At 35.2% G+C, this 27,840-nt stretch overlaps 1 protein-coding gene across 11 annotated transcripts in view; it reads left to right on the forward strand.

Moving 5' to 3' along the window:
- The window catches only part of SLC4A10 (solute carrier family 4 member 10), a 378,984-nt gene that overhangs the window by 339,916 nt on the left and 11,228 nt on the right, over positions 1-27,840 (forward strand). For all 11 annotated transcript variants that reach the window (XM_017946583.2, XM_031651310.1, XM_031651311.1 and 8 more), the window contains 7 exons: positions 1,077-1,238; positions 2,665-2,778; positions 4,224-4,385; positions 10,552-10,803; positions 12,033-12,101; positions 18,015-18,188; positions 18,932-19,054. In XM_017946583.2, the coding sequence (XP_017802072.1) occupies positions 1,077-1,238; positions 2,665-2,778; positions 4,224-4,385; positions 10,552-10,803; positions 12,033-12,101; positions 18,015-18,188; positions 18,932-19,054 (1,056 nt within the window). The remainder of the gene's footprint in view (positions 1-1,076; positions 1,239-2,664; positions 2,779-4,223; positions 4,386-10,551; positions 10,804-12,032; positions 12,102-18,014; positions 18,189-18,931; positions 19,055-27,840) is intronic.

Genomic DNA, 27,840 nt, shown 5'->3' on the forward strand with positions numbered 1-27,840 from the left:
CTCCAAGATCTCTCTGCAATTCAATTTATGTTCAGGGCAAGAATATCTCAAGGACTAATGAGATCACTGGATCGTTTAAACCATTATTTCCTGTTTTGAAATGTAAAAATACTTTAGTAATCTAATTTTTAAAAAGATAAACCAAAGTAAGTTTAAAATAATTTTTTTCTTTCAAAATATTTGTTTGAAATGCTGTTTTTCCTGGAGAAAAAAAATTTTTTTGACTTTGCTGCCACCTCATGGCTAAGGCAGTAATTAGAAATAATTCTTCAGGCTCTTACAGAACTACAGTTGCAGAAGAAAAAATAACCCATGGAGAAGTCATAGTAAATATGAGCTTTGCCTTGCTCATGTAGTAATTTTATCTCATTTGTTCTTTAATCCAAGTTCGATAGTCCCATCTTTGACTTACAATTTCATTTCAGTCATTGTATGTCATAGTTTTCTTGTTGCCTTTCTCATCTTTCTTGGCAGCTTTTGGACTAGATAATTCTACAAAACATTGTTCTCCGTCAATAAGCAATAATAATCTCACTGCAGAAGTCGTGTTTATATCACAGCTCTGCGGCTGCCCACCAGTGATGAGGCCACAACAAATTATTTAACCCCTCTATGCCTCAGTTTCCTCAGACATGGAATATAAATAATAATATGAACCTATTTTATGGGATTGTTGTGAAAAGTAATTTAAATGATGTATTTAAATAGCTGGGCATAGTGTCTGACCTTAGTAATCAATCACTATTACGTATGTCATATTTTCAATACATCTGGTGTTAGGAACTTAGTAGGTATTATATTTAATGCACATTAATTAATTGGTAAATCAATTAGTTTTGTACATTTAAATTTAAAAAGTGGTTCATGTTCAAATTTTTCATAAACCTTTGATATTTCTCACCACCCATCCAAGTTGAACTTGAAAGTTGTAATGTAATGCCTGTTAAATCATTGCGAGAGCCATAAAGGAAAAGCCTCAGCATCTGAACTACAATTGATCAGAAGGTGTTAGTTTTCTGCAAGAAATGTGTCTGGTTTTTTCTTAGTAGCTCCATTTGTTTTACTTCCTCTGGCAGGAATGCAAATCATTGCATGGAGAGTATGTTGGACGGGCCTGTGGCCATGATCACCCATATGTTCCAGATGTTCTATTTTGGTCGGTGATCCTGTTCTTTTCCACAGTTACTCTGTCAGCCACCCTGAAGCAGTTCAAGACTAGCAGATATTTTCCAACCAAGGTACTTAGACTATAATTTTCTTGATCTAAGTGTAAAATAACATAGGACAAAAGAAAGAGTAATTGGTGTAATAAAGGGAGCTACTGAAAGGCTTTTGTGTGAGTGAGCTGCCAGGTTAGTTGTGGGGTGAGATAAGGGGCTGAAGAGAAAGAATTTTGTGATGCAGGTGCTGGGAGTGCATATGCAGGCTTCTCTCCTAACTGCAAACCCCGCGGATCAACTCCTACTTTCCTACTGACGTTTTTGGAAATTCACAGCACACACTGCATTACTGATTGTCACTTTTTTGCCCAGTGAACAGTGGGAACTATTCCAGCCTGACAGATACCTCAGAGGAGCCTATATTACATTCTCTAATTGGGGAAGCCCCCGCAAGACTCATTGGAACAATATTCTCTTTTTCAGTGTTTAAACCGTCAGTCCCTCCCCCTAACCCACTACGTTTGCATCTGCATATTTGGAAAGGAAAGTAAACAGAGAAACAGCTTAGTTCAATATTTAACACTGCAAAGTAACACCTATAATGTCTGATTCCGCCAAAAAAAAATTTTAAAAAAAGGAAAAGAAACAAGGAAACAAGCTTCTTAGGGATGAGCTATAGATTATGATCAAAATTCCACTCTGGGAAAATATTTCAAGAACTGTTCCTTCCGAAAGGAGCTTCTTTTTTGTCACCACTTTCTTCCCTAAAGTGGAAGATTCATTTATTTCCCCAAAAAACTTACTCTGATTAATACAAAAACATTTTCATAAGCTGAAACAATAATCTTAAGCATTTTGTGTATGCTTGTGTGTATGTCATAAAGGCATCTTAAAATAGACTAGATCTGGATAATAATTGTATGTGAATATTTGCTCAGAATTGGCTTTATAAATGAGAAATGGCTTTAAAAATTGGCTCACATAGAATAAATTTTAAATTTGCCCACTCTGTTGTGTACATTCCCAACTGTCATGCTTATATTCTAGATAAACTAAAACATTATGTTTCTTTGATAAAAACAGATAATTTTATTTTATGATGCTTCAAGTTTATCATATTAAAATGTTACCTGTGTGAAAGAGATCCCTAAAATCCACCAAATTCTGCCCGTGCTACCTTATTCTGTGTTCTGAATATTCACATGCATGGGTTCATCATAAAGTTAGATTTTAAATAAACATTGAAAACAACTCAACCACGATGTAGCTATTCCATAATGCCTCATTCTGGAAAGGTTGAGTGTGTACCAATCTTAACGACAGTGATACATAAATATATATTCAGGTTCTGACAGAGCTAATGGTAATCTTATAGTATGCATAAAATATAATATTATGATATTATGTCATAAAGTGTTTATAAAGTGTGACTCTAGATTATGTTCCTGAGTATTCCTTGATATTTATAGCTACTTTAAGTGACAAGTGTTTTCATTATTTTTAGGTTCGATCCATAGTGAGTGACTTTGCTGTCTTTCTTACAATTCTGTGTATGGTTTTAATTGACTATGCCATTGGGATCCCATCTCCAAAACTACAAGTACCAAGTGTTTTCAAGGTGAATTTATCATAGCACTTACTATCTCTCTCCCTCTCCCCATCTCTCTCGGTCTAATCTTCATTTAGATGATACCTATAACCCTAGTACTTAGAATTTTCATGAAAATATAAAGAATTTAGATTAGAAGAGCAGTAAATGAAATGCACACAGCATGGCTAAAATTGGGGTCTAATGTTTAAAAAAATAAGAATTACAAAATATAAATAATTATAAATATAAAAATTGCTCGAAAAAATTTCCTGTCAATTCTGACAGTTGAAATATATATATATAACATTCTTAAAAGATAAGGAAGCATTTAAAACTAAGAGAAAAGGATTATCTTGGCAGAATTGTACAGTGAACAAGGCTTGAAAAACAGATAAAAATAGATTGGAAATAGAATTCTGACCGTGTTACTAATAAGGTACAGTTTGAACATTCCTTATCCAAAGTGCTTGGGATGAGAAGTGTTTCAGAGTTCTTTTTTTTTTTTTCTTCAAATTTTGAAATATTTGCAAACACATAATGAGGTATGTTGGGGGTGGGACCCAAGCCTAAACACAAAATTTATTTTTGTTTCCTATATACCTTATACATATAACCTGAAAGTAATTTTATACACTATTCTTAATAATATATGTGACCTATCACATGAAGTGAGGTGTGAATTTTCCACTTGTGGCATCATGTGAGTGCTCAAAAGTTTCAGATTTTGGATCATTTCAGATTTCAGCTTTTCAGATTAGGAGTGCCCCTTTGTTTTCTCTGTCAAACAGGGCTGGGGACTTCTATATAGGACTCTTGTCAGATGAAATTTTGAGAATCATCTCAGACAGCAGTCATGTTTGGAACCCTTCCCTGAGCCTCTGCTCTGACCAAGTATCTTTTTTTCCATTTTCACTCAATAGCCTCTGCACATCAAAAATAACAGTTACAATACCATAATGATGTATTCTGTTTAGATGTCTGTCTCTGATTCTAAACTGAAAGAAGCCTCTGATTTATCTTTGTATCTCAGTTCTAGCACAGCGTTCTATGTGTCAATGTGCTATTTGTAAATTTCAATACATTTTCCAATAGTTAATGGTAAATATTGATATTATTTTATTTAATACAGGTATTGATTAAGAACACAGATTTTTCAACAAGTCTGTCAGAGTTTAAATCCCATCTCTACCATGTACTAGCTTTGAGATCTTGGGCAAGTTACTGGATCTCTCTATGCCTCAATTTTCTTTTCTGTGTCATCTTTAGAGTGTTGTGAAGAAAAAAAATGAGTTAAAATATTTAAAGCACTTAAAATGGTTTTAAGTGCTTTATGAGTATTATTATTATTTATTGTAGCCCACTCAGCTCCTCTGTTTATAATTAGGGCTTTCCTGGTAGCATCTGTAAGACTTAATTTGATCAAGTATTCATTAATCCAGTTCATAACTATGCACATCCTTTACTTTATACAGCCCACCAGAGATGATCGTGGCTGGTTTGTTACACCTTTAGGTCCAAACCCATGGTGGACAGTAATAGCTGCTATAATTCCAGCTCTGCTTTGTACTATCCTAATTTTTATGGACCAACAGATTACAGCTGTCATCATCAACAGAAAAGAGCATAAGCTAAAGGTATATTTTAACATTCATTTTAATGTAAATCATTATGACTTAACTGATATTAACTGATGTTCATTTGACTTCTCCTGTATTCTTATTCATTTGTACAGTGAAATATATAAAATAACATTTTCAGATGTATAATTTTTATTGTCTTACAAGATACTTGGTCTTACAATGCTTTGAGAATTTACTTATTTGTAGCACTTGGCTGAGCTCAAGTCTGAGAACTCACCTCCAAGGCATAAAATAAAAAAACATTGTCAAAGTTCTAACTTTACCATATTTAGCATATTTTAGTGAAATAACAATCTGTTCTGGTGAAGTACAACCATACCAACTTGTCTTACATCTGAGATTCCTCTATTCCTCTATTTAACCCTAAGTGTATCTATTACATTTAATTCATTATCAGAATAAATTACAACTTCAACTATTTCTTATTTTCTTTAATTATTTTTCTTTCTGCCTATAACAACAAAATCCAGACATAAACGTCACAGTTTGGAAGTGACATCTTTGAGTTTTATTGCAGATTTCACTGTCTCTTTTATAAAAAGAATAAGTAAATATAGATGTGTCTTGGTTACATTCTGACCTTGCCATTTTGCAGTTGTGAATAATCAGAATTGTTCACTGGTATGCAATTTGCCTGAGATTTGTAATGTAAGCACTATCACTTACTTTCAGGAATATGTTAAATAAAGTCAATGAAATCATTAAATGGTTAAAAATAATCTGCATCAAACCTTGTAAAAACAGAACATGCACAATCTTGTTTTTGTTTTGGTATCATGGAGAAATTGCCAGCTATTTTCACATACCCTTTAAACTCTAGGAGAAAAAAAATCATTGTCAGATTTCTATAAAGAAATCATGCTTTATAGGATTTCTTTTGTAAGAATGTTAGAAAGATGAAAAAAATCTCTGATTAAACTCTGATACAATATATTACGTTAGTGCAAAAGTAATTGTGGTTTTTGCCATTGCTTTTAATAACAATAATAACATAAATGTAAGAAAGCACACTTATTTGCAATAAATCTTATGAAGAAGGAATTTTGAGTATATGATGGAGAGAATGTGTGTCTGAAAGCAAAGGACATTCTTCATTCTCTTTGTAGAATGTAACTTCAGAATTCTCACAACTTTATGTATTTTATTAAATGACACATTTTAAAAAATCAACTAAAAAACTGTTTTAGGAAGAAAGCAAGCCATATAATTATTATTTACCTTTCAAAAAAGATTTTTTTAGCCTTCATAATTAGGCAGAAATTCTTGTGAGTCCACTGAAAAAATTATCCTTTGTAAGGGCCATCAGTTAAATGGATTCAGGCAGCATTTTTTTCTTGTTGTAAGTGGAATCATATTAAAACAAAGTGTGGAAGTGAAATGTGTGCTGAGATTGTTATTACCTTCCTGGCCATTCTGAATCTTTGCCCTTTCCTGGGCCCTCAACCTTATAAATCACATGGCACTTGCTCTTACTCCATGTTCTTCATGAGCCCTTGACATTCACAGCCTTTCCAAAGCTCCACATTGACAAATACACTAATTTCCCCCTTCACATACACTGTGGAATAACAAAAATGTAATAAAGCATTCTTCAAGTGGTCCTTTCAAGTACTTGCATTTATAGAATTAAATGCAGAACTAGAACTATTTTTGTCACTGAAATAAACCTAAGGCTACATTACTAAATCTGTTTTATTGTGCAAAGAAATGATTATGTAGTCAAAAGTTTCATATTTTTGCCCCTTACTACTATGGATTTAGTAAGTGATATAGCAAATCTGGCTAATCATGAACTCTGCTATATGGCCACAGGCAGAAGAGTCAGCCCGTTCTTGGTCACTGCGAATCGGAACTCTCCATCCTCCTCCTTAGATATGAATACTTTCAAAGCAAATTTCTTCCAGTGAAGATGTATTTTGTCTACATTGAATCCCTATTGGGCCTACAACTCTTATCTCCTTAAGCTTCTGTAGAGTGTGGTCTGATGCTACTGGGTTTCCCGTTAACAACAACAAAATCACCTTCTCAGAATGTTATTTACTCAGAGTAACAGTTTGTTCCATAGTACTTCTCCCCGCTTCACTGAAATGTTTGCAGTCTCCTGGCTTTGACTTGAACCACATTTTCACTAAAAGATGTGTTTCTTGAGTATATCACCAGACCACAAGCTAACCACTTGTGAAAGCATTTTCAGCTTTTACTAATTTTCTTTTCTCACTTTGAGAAACCCATTTTTGCCTTAGTTGGAGCATTCCCCGAAATTGTTTAATGAATCATGTTTTGTAGTTTGTGTATCAAACACTTGGTAGACTCCACATCATGTATCTAAGTCTACATACACCCAAATCAACTCAGAATTCCTCTTTTCATTCTTTATCTCTCCCAAACATATTTTAGATCTTTTTACTTTTTCTTCACCTCTATTGCCAGAACTAGTGGCTGGTTTTCTTTTAGACGATATTTCTCATGCTGATAAAAATGTTTTTATTGGCCAGGCACAGTGGTTCACGCCGTAATCTCAGCACTTTGGGAGGTCGAGGCAGGCAGATCACGAGGTCAGGAGTTAGAGACCAGCCTGGCCAACATGGTGAAACCCCATATCTACTAAAAATACAAACATTAGCTGGGCGTGGTGGTGGGCACCTGTAATCCCAGCTACTCGGGAGGCTGAGGCAGGAGAATCATTTGAATCCAGGAGACAGAGGTTGCAGTGAGTTGAGATTGCACCATTGCACTCCAGCCTGGGTGACAGGGTGAGACTCTGTCTCAAAAAAAAAAAAAAAAAAACTGTTTTTATCATTTCATGAGTGTCACTATGTACACAATAAAGCTGTGTTGCACTGTATTGGTGACTTACTACTCCCAAAGAATGCGGGAGCTCAAAATTAGTAAAACTCGAACTCATTGCATTCTGTTATCCTTCGGATGGCTCCAGAGTGAAAGAAGAGGCAAATATAAAAATTTGAGAATGTGAAGTATCATGTATATTATACATAAATGTACATATAAATCCATACTCTCTCTAGCATTTGTTTGTTTGTTTGTTTGTTTGTTTCTCCCTTGGAGAAGTGGATTAGGCATAAGTTAACTGAATCCCTTTGAAAAGCATTAAAAATATCTACTTGGGTTTTTTAAAGCACATTCTCTAAATGTGAAAAGAGAGATATAATCTTATAAAAAAGAAAGTTTCTGTTAAGATACAACTGTGGGCTTTTCTACATGTTTCTGTAGACAGTTCAGGCTTCTTTTGACATCATTTTTAATAAACAGCAATACAATCCCGGATCACTTGAGTAAATGAATGCATTTGCAACATTCATTTGGCACCATATTCTCTTGATGATTATGGCATTTGATATGTTCTTTTTTGCCCTCTTTGTCAGCCTGGTTCTTCATGTCAATCTATAGTCTTTTATGTGGTTAACTTGACAGATGCAGGAAATTGCTGCCAAGCTTTGAAATGAATTTTTTCAGCAGTGGCATCTGGGTATCAGATGGTCCTCTTGGCTGGCCTCTTGTCTTGCTGCATGTTGGTTTTAGTGGGGTCTGGTGTAGCATCACCTGTTGCTATGCTCCCTTTTCCTCCCATATGTCCATTTCCTGTGATTCATGGATGAATGTGAGAATAAAAGCTCTAGCTCTGTCTTTATTTGAGAAAAAAATCTACAGAAATATGTTAGAAGGTGTAGAGTTCTCTCTCTGACAAAGGGGTACTTCTCTTTGGCTGGCATGCCTATCAGCTAATAATTTTGTTACAAAGTCCAAGTTTTTAAAGACATTTTAAATGAAAGGCAAGAAGGATACTGGTTAGTTAGGGGAAGAGCAAGAAGTGCTTTATTTATTTCCTTTGGTTTACATTGAATCAAGATGCTCCCATTGTTGTACAGCATAATTAGGGGAAATTATATTTTTGTTTTTGTTATATATTTATACATTACAAAGCTAGCTTTATGAATTTAGAAAAGAAATTATTTCCTCTGAAAGAATTATTTTGCCCACTTCCTGCAATTCAGAATCCCACTGTTTACATTTGTATCATATTTTTTAAACATTCAATAAGAGCTATTGGAAATCACTATCATGACGAAGGTCTCCCTCATATTATTGAGCTGTAGTGAATGTGGACTCTGAGAAAGTCCAGGTGTGCTAAAAAGTACAAGCCTGACTCTCAAGGCCCCCTGTCTTCTGCCCTCCTCTGATGTTCATCTCACAGCCATTAGCTCCTCTTACATCTTTCGTTTTCTCTTAGCAGTACCACAATTTTGCAAAACAACTCCAAGGGAGCAGCATTCACATTGTACTCCCTTAGAGGCAGAGGCTTAAGTATGAGGTCCTTCACTGTTCTACATCCTTCTCCCTCCAGAGTTGCTAGGACAAAACACTTCTCAAGCTGGTTAAGACGTTGTCCTTTAAAGGGATCAAAAGCTGAGTTCTATTCTATGGAATTACACCTTCCAAAATGTTTTACAAAAGGCCAAGGTACAATATTACGGTCCTGGCAAAGCTTTTTCCTATGCTTTTTTGATTATGCTGACACCAGGCAGTTTCTCTTCCTACTCTTCAGCTCTTACTAATCAAATTCTTTCTTGAGTTACTTGCAAAGAAAAGTTTCCAGAGTCATATTCATTCAGGAAATTGAGTTAGACATTTTGGTGAATTGTAGCATTGCCCCAGTAAGCTGAGCCAATGAAGGGTACCACTGCTTTGGTGCCAACATAGGAGGAACAGGTCTTTAGGTACATAACTCTCATTTTCTCCTCACTATCATCTCTTGCACTTTTATAATTTGGAAGGGATGAGCAGAAAGGAAAGAAAGTACAACTGAGTTTAAGAATCTTGTTACTAAGAAAACAAAATCACAGAGAAAGACTACCATGACAAATATGCAACAGTGTGTTTCACACTCCAGGCTATAAGAGCTTTCATATTAACTGCAAACTGCTTGAAGTTATATAAAACTACCGCTAAAAATCAGACTATTATTCTCCTAGAAGAATTGGTAATTTCTGCTCATGATCATAATAACAAATTTAACTGCTGTATTTATTTTAAAATTACACTTACTAAATTTGATTCTGAAAAGTTTGATGCATATTTTATTTTCAAAAAAGTCAATTTGTAACTTTTATTGATTGCTTATTGTGTGCCAATGATTGTGCTAAAAACAAGAGGAAATATTGAGAAGTTATATAAGTTATCTGCTCTTAAGAAACATATTAATAGTTTTATTAAGGAGCCTTGAAACCTAATGAGTACAAAAGAAACATTTATTGCTTAACCATTAGGATATAATAGTACCTAACATTTTCTGGTCGCTTTCTATTCAACAGATATTATTCTAAATTATTTACAACATTAACTCATTTAGTTATCACAACGGTCCAGTGAGGTGCCTTCTACTGTCATCATCATCATCATTTTTCAGATAGGGAAAAAGAGACACAAGAGCTTAAGTGATTTATTGGTTGAGCTAGCATTTCATTCCAGGCAGTCTGACTCCAGAACTTATATTCTTAACCACTTTATTATACTGCCTCTCATGAAGCAGTCACTAAAAATTAAAAAGGAAAGGTGGAACATAAAGTAGGCCAAACCTTTGGCTGCTTCTGTGGCTCTACACTTTTGGTTCCTACGGGGTATGGAGGGAGTGCTCTTCCCGATCTTTGATTTCCCTCTTCCGAGAGCACCCTGTCTGTGCAAGAGGGCAGTTTCCACACACCCCACTGCACCTATTTTTCCTCCTTTACGTTTCCTACCTGGGCCTAGGAAGCACTTAGTTTGCAACACCTGGAGGTTATTGACAGTGGAGTAGCATAACAGAGGAAATAGAAAACAAAAAACTGTGATTTCTAAGGAGGGGCTTAATTTGTCTAGTGTTGAAACTTAAACAATTTAGAACAAGATAGCACTATATTAAGGAAAAAAATGACTATACAGGGGAGCTTAGGCTCCATGATATTATTTTTTTCTAATAAAAGTCACCCAATGAGATAAAAGAGGGCAATTGGAAACTGAATGTTTGTTTAAGAGTTTACTCCAGGAGATCTGATATGAAGGGCTTGTTGAGTATCATCAGGAAGTGGTTTCTATTCGCAATCAGGCCATCCTTAGCCCTGTTGTTGACACCGTTTCTTTCTCTCTTTCTTTCTTTTTTAAACAGAAAGGTTGTGGGTACCATCTGGACCTATTAATGGTGGCTGTCATGCTCGGTGTATGCTCCATCATGGGCCTGCCATGGTTTGTGGCTGCCACAGTCCTCTCCATCACTCATGTCAATAGCCTCAAACTGGAATCAGAATGTTCAGCTCCAGGAGAACAACCCAAATTTCTTGGCATTCGGGAGCAAAGGGTTACAGGGCTTATGATTTTTATTCTTATGGGTTCATCAGTCTTTATGACCAGTATTCTGAAGGTAACGAAATCTGTCTTTATGAACTTGAGAGAAAGAAGAATATATTTATCATAATTTAATATTTTCATTTGAATCTGAGCCATAAATTTGCAAATATTGTGTGGCATGTGATGAAAGTGATGAATTTCTTAACCATGTTTATATAATTCTTCATAACCTAAGGGAGGAAAATTATGTCCTATATTTTAAAACCGTTAAATACATAAAAATTTAGTCTGGCAAAGTAAAATTTGATGAGTAAATTATTGTAACAATTTTGAAATGGTGATCAAGCTATGGGAAAAAGTCACTCATTGTTTCTGACTGACTTGTGACCTGAATTCATTACGGGCATTCATAAAGATTCTATTTTCTTGTCAATGGATAAATATATTAGCAGTTAATATTACTTACTATTAATAAAATATAGAGGTGAAGGAATGAGCCTGGTCCATTTTAAGTGCTCTATGAAACCACAGTCTGGACATCATCTTTGCATATACTGATTTTTTTTTCCACAGAAAACTTGAAATCTATTTTAAAGGGGATTAACTAGTAATTATTTTGTCATGTAATTTTGTCAGATATTTCCAAGGTGTGTTAATTGTGCTATAAATTACAACACATTTTATTTGCCAATAATTTGACATTTTAATTAAATTATTTAATCATTTACTAGTTTACTAGTATTTGATCATTAACACAAGTACCTTTGCAAGAATTATGTAAGTAATTATGTTATGTAAGTAATTATCTTATAGACATAAGATGATGGTGAACTATTCCAATAAAAGGAGAAAATCTGAGTAATCCATATATTTACAAATACCTGGCATAATGCAGGAAACACATCTAAATGTTAGCTTCCTTCTTTACCTTTAATCCAAATATCTTATCTTTGTAAAACAAAATTCAAATTGTCTCTAAAGTGGCATAATAATATTATTGTTCATTATATACTACATGGTTTTTAAAAATAGATTTTGACTTATTAAATAATTATAACAGCCCTATTGTTATCATCTCCTTTTAGATATTGGGAAACTAAGGCACAGAGAGCTTAAGTAACTTCCCTAAGGTTACACAGCTAAAAAGTGCTAGAGCTGGAACTTGAATCCATGTCTTCTGAATCTGTACTATACTGTTTCTACTCAAAAATGCCTTTTTTCTCCATTTTTTTCTTTGATAAATGCAAAACCACAATATATTTGAAAATGATTTGTACCTTTTCTCCAATTGTTCTTTTACAGTTTATTCCCATGCCAGTGCTATATGGAGTGTTTCTTTATATGGGTGCTTCATCTCTAAAGGGAATTCAGGTAAATTACTTACAGTACTACAGGCACATCTGTGATGACTTATCTTAAGATCTACCGATAAGTCATGTGACAGCTAAGAAAATGATGCCACCTGAGGAACAGCTTTTAGACCACAATTAAGTTTCTTCAAACTTGTTTTTCTTCAAAACTTGTTTGAACAGTTACAAAAGTTAAAGAAGATACTCTCCAGCATCTAAGGTTCATAAACTTATGGTATTTTATTTATCGTAAGTATATTAAAACTGTAAGAGGCTTAGATTTTACAGCATTTTTAGAAAAATCATAGTAATATATTTCAATACATATCCAAATATTTATAATATTTGACACTTTAATCTTGTGTATGGACATCTATTGGTAAGAATAGGAAAAATCTTTATGTACCAAGATGTTCATTTTAACACATACTGTTATAATATTGGAAACAACCCAATTCTCTAACAGCAATAAAATAATTAAGTAACCTATGGTATATTCACTGAAAATTGATAATTTTGTATCAGTTAAAGTTCCAATGTACTTTTAGGAACTACAAAAGTAACATGGCAAAAATGCTTAAGACATAATACACAGTAAGAAACTACTGACCATAGGTTTATAAAGCCATAAGTTTGAGATGGGTTGTAAAGGAAGGTGTAGAAATAAAAACAATTTGTTGAGATAGTGATATCCTGGGGTTTTTACACCTTGTTTTGTTTGTTTTACTGTTATATTTATAGGATTATTTTTAAAATTAGACTAAAATAAAGGTATAGGCAGTTTCAAGTATAAGGGGAACTTTGTACATTATTTAAGTAAGTATTGGTTAAATAAATACTTTAGGCATGAATCTGGCAACCGATCAGCCAGATGGTTCTGGTTCAAGATGTCCCATGTGGTCACTGTCAGGGTGTGGACAAGGTCCACAGCATCTGAAGGTTTGATAGTGCTGGAGAATCTGCTTCCAAAATGTCTATTCCACAACTGTGGGCATGAGGGCATCAGTTCCTTTCTACCTGTTGGTAGGATGACTCAGTTTTTTGCCACAGTAGCCTCTCCATGGAATACTTAGTGTGTCTTCAAAACATGGAATGTAACTCCTTCAAACTGAGCAATTTGAAAGAGAGAGAGAGAGAAAGAAAGAGAGCGAGAAAGAGAGAGAGGAGAAAGAAGGAGAAGAGAATGAGAGAGAAAGGATGAAAAGTGCTTTTTGATTTAGTCTTCAAAGTCATACATGGTCATTTCCACGTTTTCTATTTGTTAGAGGCTATCCACTAAGTCCAGCTTGCACCCAAGTGAAGGGAAAAGGGAGACTCTATCTCTTGAAGAGAAGAGTATCAAAGAATTTGTGGACACATTTTAGAACCTCCACAAGTGTATTCTAAATGTTTACAGAAGCTGTAGGCAAATTCTTCCCACATATTTCTTTTATGATACTGTTATTGGTTGAATAGTGAGTGTTTCCTGAAAATTTATGTCCACCTGGCATCTCAAAATGTGACCTTATTTGGAAATAGACTATTTGCCTATGTAATTAGATACGGATTTGAAGACAAGATAATCATGGTTTTAGGGTGGGCCCTAAATCTAATGACTGTGGTCCTTATAAGAAGAGGAGAGGGGGTTGGGTGTGGTGTGGCTCACGCCTGTAATCCCAGCACTTTGGGAAGCCAAGGTGGGCGGATCATGAGGTCAAGAGATCAAGACCATCCTAGCCAACCTGGTGAAACCCCATCTCTACTGGAAACATAAAAATTAGCTGGACGTGGTGGCAGATGCCTATAGTCCTAGCCACTCGGGAGGCTGAAGCAGGAAAATTGCTTAAACCCAGGAGGCGTAGGTTGCAGTGAGCGGAAATCACACCACTGCATTCCAGCCTGAGCAACAGAGCAAGACTCTGTCTCAAAAAAAAAAAAAAAAAAAAAAAGAAGAAGAAGAGGAGAGGACACAGAGAGACACAGGGAAGAAGGCCATATGAAGATGTAGGAAGGCCGGGCATAGTTGGCTCACACTTCTAATCCCAGCACTTTGGGAGGCCAAAGTGGGTGGATCACCCGAGGTCAGGAGTTTGAGACCAGCCTGACCAACACAGCGAAACCTAGTCTCTACTAAAAATACAAAAATTATATGGGTGTGGTGGCGCATGCCTGCAATCCCAACTACTCAGGAGGTTGAGATAGGAGAATCACTTCAACCCAGCACGCTACTGCACTCCAGCCTAGATGACAGAGGGAGACTCTGTCTCACAAAAAAAAAAAAAAAAAAAAAAAAAAAGGAGAAAGAAATTAGAGTTTTGCTGCCATTAATCAAGGGTGCCAGGAGCCACCTGGAGCTGGAAGGCGCAAGGAAGTTTTCTCCCCTAAGACCTTCAAAGGGAGTGTGGCCCTGCCAATATCTTGCTTTAGGCTTCTGGCCTCCACAAGTGTGAAAGAATATATTTCTATTGATTTAAGCCACCAAGTTGTGGTAATTTTTTAGGACGGTCCTAGCAAACTAATAGATTTCTACTTAAATTGTCCCTTGAATAATCTTGTTTTATAATTTAACATTATTTAGCCCAACGCTCCAATGTTCTTGAAAAAGAGACTAGAGGCTTATTTATCATATAGTATTTTGTCAACTGAAAAGCAAAAATAAATTGCGGCTTTTTCTGTGACACAGCTAGACTCACTGCTGTTCATAGCATGTAAGAGGATAGTTAACCTGCAGGACAGGCAGCGCAGGATCTCTGTTCCTGAGCAAATAACTAACCAGCTTGTGACTTTGGAAGAAGCAGCAGCACTTAGGCCTTAAGACAGTACTGGGTGCCAGTCTGAGGCAAACTTAAGTATGAAGTCATTGCAGGTCACGGAACACCCAAAATTGATAGTATGACTGACTCTTCATCCTGACACTGGGAAACAATTAACTGGGAGAGGGAGATGGTTGAGCCATGTATGTGTTTTAATTTTACTCAAATTAGATTTAATTTGCTCATTTAAAATTTCATGTATGGAAAGTGTAGTTTGATAGAATTGGTTTTGTAAGGCATTAGAGAAGAATACTGAAGAGGTTTTGTTATATTTGTTTTTCTTTTTTCCTTTTTTTTTTTTTTTTTGCCTTTGGCAAAAGTTCCATGAGTACTAATCTCATCTGTAAGTGAAAAGTATTTATTATTAGGCCCCAGGCTCACATAAATACAGCAGCAGAAGTTTAAGAAACAAAGTAAAATCATTTTGATGATAGGTTTCAACAGATTTTTCCCTCTAATTCCACATGATTTTATACCCATGAGGTTTAGAATTAAACAAGAATGTCAAGTTTTGGAGTTATTTGGGATGTGAATCTTTTAAATGAAAATTGAAGAAAACATTATCAAATGCCCATGAGTTAAATATAATGAGTTTTAAAGAACACAAATGAAACAGCAAGCTGGGGCACACGTTGACGAACAGGGTCTCACACTGAGAAATAGGGTTTGTGAAAATGTAAGTGACCCCAAGCCCAGGAAGTTGAAATTCCTATTTGGAATTGTAGCTAACTGGGTGGGGAAATGTGATATTGATTCTAGGATATAATAAAAACCAAATGTAAAACTCAGAATACATTTGTCATGATGATGATTATTATTTAAACATATACTGAATATCAACAGTTCCAGGAGCATGTTACTCTCTTACCCTATTGAAGGAATCTATGTTACCTGCTTGTTTGGCAATATTAAGAAACTTATTATCTGAGCTTCTCACTGTGAAACATGGCAGAAAAAACAGATCACAGTGTTCTCATGAATGCTGTTTCTGTATTCAGATATATACCCACATCTATATTCATTCCAACACTTCAGGAATCCAAAGTAAAGCAAATGTGCCATTTAAACAATAACAATTGAAGCACCCACACACTGAAGTACACTTATGCAATAACATAGTTTCACAAATGGAGAAATGGTGGCTGGGAAAAACTAGTTCTATAGAAAAGGAAATATTCCATTGTAAGCCAGAAGATTTTATTTTACTTCTTTCCTATTCCTACCTCTACCGTGCACCAAGTTTTTGTTTATTTAATGACTTTTAAGTTTAAATAATATTTAGGAAATAGAAATTTTAAAACCTAATGACACATACATGGACAGAATGGAGAGAGATTAGTCAGGAATGAGTTCAACACTTAGTAGTCTGCATATAATGTTTCAATAATGTTTTTGGAATATATAAATGAATATGAATAAATGAATGGTCAGGGACTGAACTCATGTATGTACGATTCTTATTTAGATAACTGAGGGAAGGAAGGCCGTGTCATGCCGTAAGACACAGAACACAGAAGGGAAGATAGGTTTATGTTGAGTTTGAGATTCTTACTATATATACAAGCAGGTCCTGGTAAAACAGGGTGTTTTGACTCTAACATTTTAACTCAATGGACAACTGTTCCTTTGCATATTAATTTGACATATTTGATGAGAATTGCCTACAGTTTTTAAAATAAATTAGTTAAAAAATAAAATCTAGTAGAGACGGGGTTTCACCGTGTTAGCCAGGATGGTCTCGATCTCCTGACCTCGTGATCCGCCCGTCTCGGCCTCCCAAAGTGCTGGGATTACAAAAAACTAGCCGGGCGAGGTGGCGGGCGCCTGTAGTCCCAGCTACTCCGGAGGCTGAGGCAGGAGAATGGCGTGAACCCGGGAGGCGGAGCTTGCAGTGAGCTGAGATCTGGCCACTGCACTCCAGCCTGGGTGACAGAGCGAGACTCCGTCTCAAAAAAAAAAAAATAATCTAATATTACTTTTTGAAAATGCATAATAGATATTACTGTAGAGATGGCATGAAATAAAACAGTGACTGACAGTGATTGAAACCATTATTTTCTAAATAATCGCCTCTAGTTGGAAACACTGAAAACTGCAAAACTTGGCCGAAGAACAATAAACCAAACAATCTACATAAAATAAAACTATCATGTAGTATGATTTGTTATTAAATAAAATGTGATTAAAGATTTAACCTTCCTGTGTGCATTTAATTTATAAAATTCAAATTGAGAAAAATTGGTTTGCTTGATTTAAAAAAAGCCCTCAAAGTCAAAGCTGTAACATAATAGTATGCAGTACTATAACAATAGTTTTATGTAATACTGTGTACTATCTTTATGGCAAGATTGAAACAGAAATAACATTGATTGAGATGAAAGTTATTTTAATAAAATACAACTGAAAATATACAAATGACAGTGCTGCATATATAGTTAATCAAGAAAAAATAGAGTTAACAAAATTTGCTCTGGAACATACTTTATTAACAAAAATTTATTTAGGTTAAATTTGTATGGTTAAGATGTTTGTGTTCATAAAGACAGCATCTAAACTTTTGTTGGGGATTAAGCGGGCAAAGTCAAAACAGCAGAGTCAAAATAAGGAGGTTAAAATACCATACTTAGCAGCTGGATAAGGGTCTAGAACCCAAGAGAGAGCTCAGGCAGAGATGTAGGTCTGTGAATCATTAGCAAGTATGTGAAAGTCAAAGCCATGGGTATGGATGAACTATTCCAGGAGAAAAGAAGACAGAGAATGCAAGTCCAGGAATCCCAATATTGAGGGGCAAATAAAGGAAGAGTTTGTGATGTGGCAAGGAAAAAGAAGATGGTAGTTATGTTTTGCTTCGCAGGGCTCCACTCTTCAAGGTAGCAATATTTAACATTGGCTTTCTATTTTTAAACTCTTCTAAATTGTAACCCGTCTCCATATTCAAGAAAATGTGGGCTATTATTAAACTGAAATTGTAGTGTTTCAGAGGGTAAGCATAACAATCCCATTGTCCTGATGCCCAGGTATCAACTTAGTGTTATCCAGGTATGTCATTTAACCTAAAATTTTGAACCATATTAAACATCAACTTGTCCTACTTTTATTGTTGTCTTACACCTAAAAACAATTTAGTCTGTTTAATCTTTTAGTTCTTTGATAGGATAAAGCTCTTCTGGATGCCTGCAAAACATCAACCAGATTTTATATACCTAAGGCATGTACCACTTCGAAAAGTGCATCTCTTCACGATTATTCAGATGAGTTGCCTTGGCCTTTTGTGGATAATAAAAGTTTCAAGAGCTGCTATTGTCTTTCCCATGATGGTATGAAACTTCTGTCAACTCTTTTTCTCTTTCTCTGATTTGCTGGTCTCTTTGGAACAAACACATGAACTGAAATTGGAACAACTGAGTCATTTTGAACAATTATTGGAAAATATAACTTTTGGCACTAAAAGTATTGACTAAGATAGGGTTTGAGAATGCCTATGAATTTCAGTGATTCTTATTTTTGTCTCTATCACTCTGAATGTTTGTGATTGTCTGAATTAATTGAAGCTGGATGGAAAAATGCATCCTTCCAAAATTTAACATTAAAGATACTAGCAAATGTGAAAAATTAGGAGGATTTTTAAAATAACGTTGTATTAAATGTTTCAGGCAAGTTTCAAATACTTCAAAAACTATAGTGAATTTGAATGACTAAATAATTTTGTAATTATTAATATAGATAAAAATGTTCTAGTGTTAATTTAATATAGTATAAACTATTAACTACATGTATTTAAGGAAACATAGTCAAATTCATGTTATATATATTTTTTAAATAGCTTATTTAATTGACTCTCATATTGGGTAAAATCATAGTCATTATTTTGGGGATGTAGTAAGAAAAGAAAATGAAGGAAGCAGAAGACTAGATAATGTTTTATACATATATATCTCTTTAATTTTTACTTTAATCTCAGGCCTAATAGAAATTGTTTCTACCAGAAACCATACCGGCAAATCTACACCACTTGCTTTAATTATTTTTCCACTTTAAACTAGTTTGTTATTTACTTCAGGTGTTAGCCCTGGTATTTGTAAGAAAGTTGATGGACTTGTTGTTCACGAAGCGGGAACTCAGCTGGTTGGATGATTTAATGCCCGAGAGTAAGAAAAAGAAACTGGAAGATGCTGAAAAAGAAGTAAGAGCAAAATCAATGTTTTGTAAAGAAAGAAAAAAGGAACATAGTAATATTTCTTTGCAAAACTAAATTATTGCTTTTATCTCTATACAGTTGTGTCTTTAGACAGTGATCACTAATAACCACAAGTAGACTAGTTTGGAAGTTTAATGTTTAAAACCATAAAGATGTGAACAGAGAGAGAAAGAAGATCTTACAGGAGGAAACCAAATCCTAATGAAATACAGAAATACCTTGTACTAACCCTCCAAATTGTAAGGCTCATTTTTCTGATTCCTCCCCCATGGATGGCAGAAACTTGCTGATACTTAACTATTTCCCAATTATGATCGTGCAGTCATTGTTTTGTTGTTACATATGTGAGAACAAAAAGAAGAGACATTATTACTGTTGGCATTTTCCTAGGGAACAGAGTTTTAATCAAAATATTCTAATGAAGAATTATTTATTCTTGAAATAGGTGAAATGTTTACTAGGAAAAATGTTGATCTGATTTGCTTTTGAAGTGATTTAAGATTGAGTAGATGTTGGAGAAACTTCTGGAATTTATTTTTACAGGCTACTTATTTATTTTATTCTATTTTATATGGTATAACAATGTATTTTAAGTTTCATGGCATATTTAAAGTTTATATCTAAGCCTGAGTCTATTTTGAAAGCTACTTAATCAACATTTTTTTAAGTGTATAAAAATTACAAAGAGTGTAAATGAGGGGAAAATAAGAGCCCATACAATGTAAAACACAACAAAATTTTCACATAAATAGAAATGAAATTGAAATAAAATATTCAATGAGAATTACGCTATTTTTCTCTGTAAGTAGTCAGTAAATGTATCAACTTTCTATTTGCTCAAACCATAGGTATATCTCCTATTTCCTCTGGGAAATTCATTTGCAGATGTTTCGGAGGTCTTAGTCATTTAGTGAGGTCAGATCAGGCCATAAATCAAATGAGGTTTTTTTTCTCAGAAATTTCTACCAATATGGCTACATAATGTGTGATTGGTAATTCCCTTACTCTACATGGTGTTCTATCACTGACAATGGATTCCCACAGATAGATTCATCATCATGATGATGTGTCTTAATTCTGTAAGAATATTTCAATTTTTCCAAATATTGTCGACGGCAATACTTAGAATCATACTTCTAGTAATATTAATGTTAACACTAAAGATCATATTATACAATTGTTATTACTTGTTTCTATTTGATATATTCTTATTTAGATATTAGTGCTTTTTAAAAAAAATAATACTTTGAGTCAGGCGCGGTGGCTCATGCCTGTAATGCCAGCAGTTTGGGAGGCTTAGGCAGGCAGATCACGAGCTCGGGAGATAAGACCCAACATGGTGAAACCCCATGTCCACTAAAAATACGAAAATTAGCTGGGCATGGTGGCCCACACCTGTAGTCTCAGCTACTCAGGGGGCTGAGGCAGGAGAATCACTTGAACTGGAGGCAGAAGTAAGCCTGGTGACAGAGCGAGACTCCGTCTCAAAAAAAACAACTTTGACTAGGATATTTTGTTAGTCTCTATTTCTTTTTAGGGCTTTAGTAAATGTTTGCTTTCATCCTCAGATACTCTTCAAGAAAAATATAGTATAATTTGGCATAAGTTAAATTTAAATAAAATGGACACTAGAACACAGAAATACTAAAACCTTAAATTATCCGTATTTGATGTAAATAAAATTATTGACATCAAACACAATACCCAAGAAGGTTTAAATTAATTTAATTTTGATGAAAAAGCTCTTGGCTATGAGCTTCCCTTCCAGTCTTTTTGATAATGTCAGTACAGCAGACCCTTGAATAATACAGCATTTTTAATAATGTTGATGAAAAAAAAAAATCCCTGGCCAGGGCCACTGTCTGTATGGAGTTTGCACATTCTCCTCATATCTGTGTGGGTTTTCTCTGGACACTTCAGTTTCCTCCCACATCCCCAAAATGTGCCCATTAGGTTCATTGGCGTGCCTACATTGGCTCAGTGTGAGTGAATGTGGGTGTGTGTGTGAGTGTGTGCTGCAAGGGAATAACGTCTTGGCCAGTCTTAGTTCTCATCTTGTACCCTGAGCTGCCAAGATAGGCTCCAGCCACCCTCGACCTTGAACTGGAATAAGTGAGTTGGAAAAGGAATGAATAAATGAATATAAATGACTGTAAAATAAAAATTCATCAAGTATACGAAAATCACACAAATGTACAAGAACAATTTGGTATGAAAATGCTCAGTGAACACAGCCATATTGCTATTGTTTTTGAAGTGCTTGGTGGTAGGTTGTGCTCCTTACAATTTTCACTTTGCAAACATTTATTCCTTGATTTGATCCATCCCCACTATGACCTCAGTCATTCACTGACTCACCAGAAATTTGTTAATTCAATATCTTACGTGCTTTTATTAATTTTTCTTACATTTGTATAGCTCACATTTATTTCAATGTTTAATATTAAAAACATTTTGGGTCTTTAGTTAGAAGTTTGGTGATGTTTTTGTCACCAGAAATTGCCGTAGGAATTTAACTCTTGTTTACATCAATTAGCCTATGGTAAAATTGGTTTTATTTGTTCTTTACTTTACTTAATGTCACAGTCTCCAAGAAGCTATCAACAAGTTTATGTGAGCACTTACTATACTATTAATTATACTCAAACAGTAACTTACATATGTAATTTTGCTTCATTTTTCTGCTTTTTTTGTTAACTGTTTTTATTGCTTCTGGGAAAAAAAAAAAGAACACAGCCCCAGACATATAATCATCTCTTTCACAGTATTCTCCTTAGATCATACTCATACCGTGAAATATTCTTGCCTTTTAGAAGTTCACAAAATGAAAAATGATATGTAATCTATTATGTAATGTTTAATATTTTTCTGATTGTAATTCAAAGAAAAGTTCAGGTTCTCCTTTTATTCTTCTGTGAAATAGGAGAGAACAAGCTTAATAATAATTGTGAATTTATTAGAATTTGCCATTCCCACTTCCCAGAACCACTCACATAGCTATGCATGTATGGTACTTATATGTGTGTGTGCCATATGCCCATTTTGGAATTTATGAATCTCATAGGGCAGAGAACATATGTAATCAGTGTCTAATGTTTTTATGTTATATACCCACTGTACTTTAATGGGCATTTACTGTTCTCTGATTATGAAGATAAAGATTTTAGAAGTAACTAAATATTAGTAAATTTCCTAGAACTCATGCTTTCTGAAAAGACACAAAAATAGATTAAAGATTTACTGGGCAATTTTACTGCTAAATCCTTCATATCCAAGTTAGAGGGAAAAGCCTCATAGTACATTAACTAGGCAGGTTTATAGATCTTTAAAATCTCAAATGGATTAATATGATGATACTTTCATGTGATCCTCAGTACGTGGAAAGAAACAAGAAAACCAATAATACAGTCAATAAATAATCTATAATTGAACAATAAAATACAGCTCTGACTAGTGCAAAGACAGCTAATTCTTCATCGAACAGGAGAGAAAAAAGGAAGTTTAAAGAGGTTCACTTTCTAGCTTAGAATTAGTATTCAAAGAGTATGGTCAGTAAAGACAGTAGGAAGATTTAGGAAGAACTATGCTAAAAGTTCAATTCCTGGTTGATTTTCTACTTGTTTGCCCAGATCTTGGTATTCTATTTTCTTGAGGCTTACAGACTCGGTGGAAGGATGTGATCTTACCGTGGCATCTTATACTAAGGCCCAGTCTTCTAGGAGATTGTGTGTTAAGGTGGTAAATGGACAAGTTCTCCAGAAATGTTGCATTTCTGCAATTGCTCAAATTAATTGAGTAACTTTGATCATGAACTGGCAAGATGGTAAATAGCAGAAATGTCTCAGCTCCCTGAGACTTGAATTTAAAGTAGGCTCACCTCTTGTCCTTTTGATGATAGATACAAGCTTGTACCTTTAGCCTCCAGGGTTTTCCTATCAGTAGCCCATTTCTGGTCTTATGGCACTGAGAAAACATTCATTTGACCTTAAAATTCAATAATGAGTTAAGCAGAATAAATAGCTACACAGGCCAGTCCAAGGTCGCAGAGCTTCTGTTCCAAATTTTCATGTACTTCATGCATATGCATATGCATATGCTTCAGTTTTTAGAAAGAAAGGATTATAATCAGGGTAGAAATGAATATTGGAACCCTGACATTTTGCACATTGCTCTGTGTAAAGGGAAGACTGCAGAATCAAATTCTGGATGTCCAAATGTGCTCAGAGTACCAACATGCCTTCCTTCCTACTTAAATATTCTCTAGGCCATTGTACACATTTGACAAAAGGCTACTTACTGTTAAAGGCAGAAAATCCCAGCAGAATGTTTGCTCCTGGGTAGGAGGAAAGAGGGTTAGTGTTGGATAAATCCTAGAAATTCTACTCTGTGGAAGTGATCATGATAGTGATACTTCTTGATTTACTGGGGGTTCACTCTAACATATACACTATAGGGGAAAACAAGAAGAGGGCAAATGGGAACCTGTGATCCCAATGCAGGATCATGAAAAAGGCCAAGGAAACATAAAAGCAATCAAAAACAAGTGCAACCAAACAAATTACAGAGGATGTCTTACTGCTAAGATAGATCAGAATTGGTTATGGATATGGAAAGCATGGCCAAATTATTACACAGAGAAATGCCATTTCTAATTGAATCTTAGGGTGGGGCAAGCATATTCTTCTTCCATAAGCAGTGGTTGCCCAAAGTGTGGTTCCAGAACCACTGTCACATCAGCCAACACCTGGCAACCTAGAATGCAAATTCTTGGGCGTTACTTCAGACCTATTGAATCAAAACTCTGGGGATGGGGCCAACCATCTCTGTTAATAAGACCTCCAGGTGATTCTGGTGCTAAAGTTTGAGATAAGTCCTTTCCTAAAACCACAGAATCAAATATAATCTTCTAAATACAAGAATACTCTATCAGAATTTTTTACTTAACAGTAATTTACATAATTACTTAGAGAGACAGAATCAAATATTCTGATGAAAAATATATGTCACATTTATGTATTGATATAAACTCTATATGGGCCCTCCATTTTTCCTTTTCCACTTTCATTGTTAGTCTTATGTATTGGCTCTTCTATCCATTGGAAATCATAAGTAATACCTGTTATAAAAATAATACTTGAGGTTTTCAAAGATTATATGTTTATGTAATGTTTGCAGCATTGTCTATTCTATTAGTAGCTGAGGAAGAAAATGGTTTGACACTTCTATGTTCTGTAGACTTTGTTTGACTCTTGGGCAAAATAAAAGGGTTGAGCTTAATTTCTGAAGAATCTTCCATTTCTTAGGATGTGAATTCTAAAATTGCTGAATATTTTCCCTCTCTAACACTCTAAGCATACTTGTGAATATTGGTCTCTGCTGCCGTTGTTTGTACTTTAAAATATTTGAGGGCTCCTACATAGATACACACTGTGTCTGAAAATGGATGTAGCTGTAAATGTAACCTATTTCACTAAAGGTAATTAAAAGATAACTATCTTTGTTATTTGTTAGGTATCATGATATATGAATCATAATTTTAATGCTATCACTAAATACAATTCAAATTCATGATGTAATTCGATACATGACACCCTACTATCAGACCACACCAGGATTTGACTTCAATTTATCTCTTCCGCCTCTACTCAGCACAGACTTTTGGCTCCAACCAGGCTCGTTGTTCACTGTCATGCAAACACATCTTATTTATTCCTCACTTTTAGGGTTGGCCTACATTGTTTCCTCCTACCTAGACTTTCTTCCTTGCTACAACCTTGACTTTGGTACTTTTCATAATGATCCCTTAAATTTTCTGAGAGTCGAGTTTATAGCTTTCTTTTCATTGTTATACACCCAGTACCTAACAGACTACCTGCCCTTGAATGAATTAATAGCCCCTGGATGATTATTCTTGTTAACTATGTGCATAAAACATAATACATGCTCAATAAATATTTGACTGTTCTGGAGTACACTTGTTTTTCTAAGCCTCAGTTTTCTTGCCCTGTACTGGACATAGCATTAATTGTCCTTCATTTATTTTATAACTGAAAACTGCTTTGACTATCTTAATTAAAAGGTGACATTTAAATCATAGCATAAACACCCCCCTAGTTAAATTGGTGAACTCTCTCAAAGGTTCTTGGGTAAATTTTCATCATCATCCCCTTAACATCTTCCCCATGTTGTAGCTTCACAGAGAACAATTAAGAGCTGAATGGAACTTGTTTTAAGGTACTTTTCTGACTTCTAAGCTGTCAACTACTCAGCTTTGTGCTCTCACTGTCTCTTTCTTTTCTGATCTGATTGAGATAACCTAGGTTGTGGCTGTCGTGACGGCTACTGCCTGATTTGACTGCTCCTCCTCAGAAAGCCTCAATTTTTGGCTTTCTCACAGTGCTGCCGGGATGCAGCCGGCCCTCCATCCCCGCGCTCCGGGGCCCACCCAGCTTCCTTCTGGCACTGAAGGCAGCGGCTGCTCTGCCACCCTTCTCTTCAGATAAGCATGGCTTGGAAAAGCTATCTTTAGAGGTGATGAGTTTTTGTTTGGATAGAATTATGACTAGTATAAAGCCCACACATGCTAACAAGCCACAGAGTGCAAAATAATTATTGAAAGCAATTTGAGAGAAAAGTGGAAAATCATCTGAAGAAAAACCAAAATTGTTCCCAAAGCTTTGGTCCAATTTTTTGCTGTTAGATTGAATCTTGAACATTTGTTTTCTGCTGCCAGGTAACCTAAGCACCAACAGCACTGTTCTTCTCTTCAGCTTTTTTTGCATTTTACTCTTTCTTAAACCATTCTACCTTGCTTCTTGACATTTTACTCTTGATGAGCCAGAAATGTTATCATATACCAGGCTTCACCTTTCAGTGGGCAACCAAGGAAAGAATTGCATCTTGTCTTTGCTTATGTAGCCTTTGGTATCACTGAGTGTCTACTTTTTATGTCCCTCCATGTATCTTAAGATAACCTTTGCTATAGATAAAGGAACCTTTTCTACCTGAAATGATACATATGCTCTGCCCATGACTGCCAGGATGTGCCTACAAGATATATTATGTATGTAATATATTTCATATATTATGACTAACTCAGTTGAAGGCAAGCCTCAATCTAGGCTGCAGATCAGCTCTGCTAAAATGCCTGAATGGATGATTTCAAACCAATGGTAATCTCCGTTCACCTTGACTTAGTTCTGATAGTGTGGCCAAATGACAAGGAGAATAGGCACAATATACAAGTAGAATACATTTGATAGGCCATAAAAGAAAACTTTCTCCTTGAAGAACAGCAAAGAGAGAAAATAAAATTAGTTACCAGAATGCAAAAGGGTAATGCACATGCCATTAGCTTCACAGTGAACAAATACAACATAGGGTTTCTGGGGAAAGCTTCTAAGCATGGAAGTAGCAGAGCTCATGCAGTCTCTGGCATCTCCATTATCCCGAAGCATAGAGTGGGCATAGAGACTCCATATGCACCACAGCCAAAGTCCCAGGAGAGAGGGGCTTTACTTGACCAGCATGGGAGAGTACTCCAAGAGAGAAATGAGATCTGCTCCCACATTGCATTGTATGTTCATAGGTTAGCCGAAGAGGCACTAGAAAACACTTGTTTCTCTAGGTAACAAGAAATATGGCATGGAATATTCAGACTATGGGATATCCGAGAGGGGATCAAGGTCTGATTACCAAGGACACTAGGAAAAGTCTTGCATGCCGGGAATAATAAAATCAGCCAAAGATCAAGGTGTCTCCGGAAGCTGGTTCAGGCCGGCTTAGCTCTGCTAAGCTACTGAAAGAGGAAATGAGCCTTTGGGGTCATCCCTATTTTCTTTCATCAGTTTCTATTTGGGCAGCGGGTCTACTTGTTTTTTATGTTTATAGATCTTAAAATTCCATTTCTGGAGTTAGAACCAGTAGTTCTAACATTTTAAATGACCTGAAGTAATTATCTGAACTGACCCATTTTTAAATAAATGTATTAAATAAAAGCTATAATCTATGAATAACTGTCTTTTTTTGGTTCATGGAAAAATTTTGATGATAACATTATTTGAAAACGAAACCAGAATTTTTTGGTATGGTAGCCATAAGATTATCTTCATCGCAAAGATTTAGTTTTAAAATGCTATGCATGAAGAAATGCATGTATGAATATAAAAATCATTTCCACCCTTTGAGGAAAGATGGAATATTGTCATTATAAGAAGAAAGTTGAAGTGTGAAACAAAAGCCTAAAACACATCCAAATGGAGTCAAACCTTCCATTTCCTCCTCTCTCAAGACACATCTGTGTTTTGATCCATACAGGAAGATATTAATATCTTTTACTGTCTCCTTCCAACTCTCTGGAGTAGTGGTTCTTTAAATATGGTCACCAGACCAGCATAATCAACGTCACCTGGAAACTTGTTAGAACTAGAACTTCTTATGCCCTCTATACTCCAGACTTATGGAGTCAGATCTTCTGGGGAATATTGCTAACAAGCCCACCAGGGAATTCCGATGTAAACTGAAGTTTGAGAACCACTGTTCTGAGTACATCCGTCATCCCCTCCTCATAGAACATTCCAGGAATATAATTTCACCTTTATAACAATAAAACTGATTATATCACCCATACTTTTTTCTTATGAAAATTAGATTAATTTTTTAAAAGTATGCTTAGAAATTAACATGTTTTTTATTGAGTGACATGAAGGAGATTGTTGTTAGCATTTAAATTACTTTGTGTTATGAGACTCTCATTAATTACTTATGTTCTT

The sequence above is a fragment of the Papio anubis genome, chromosome 10 (genome assembly GCF_008728515.1).
Source record: "Papio anubis isolate 15944 chromosome 10, Panubis1.0, whole genome shotgun sequence".
Lineage (NCBI taxonomy): Eukaryota > Metazoa > Chordata > Mammalia > Primates > Cercopithecidae > Papio > Papio anubis.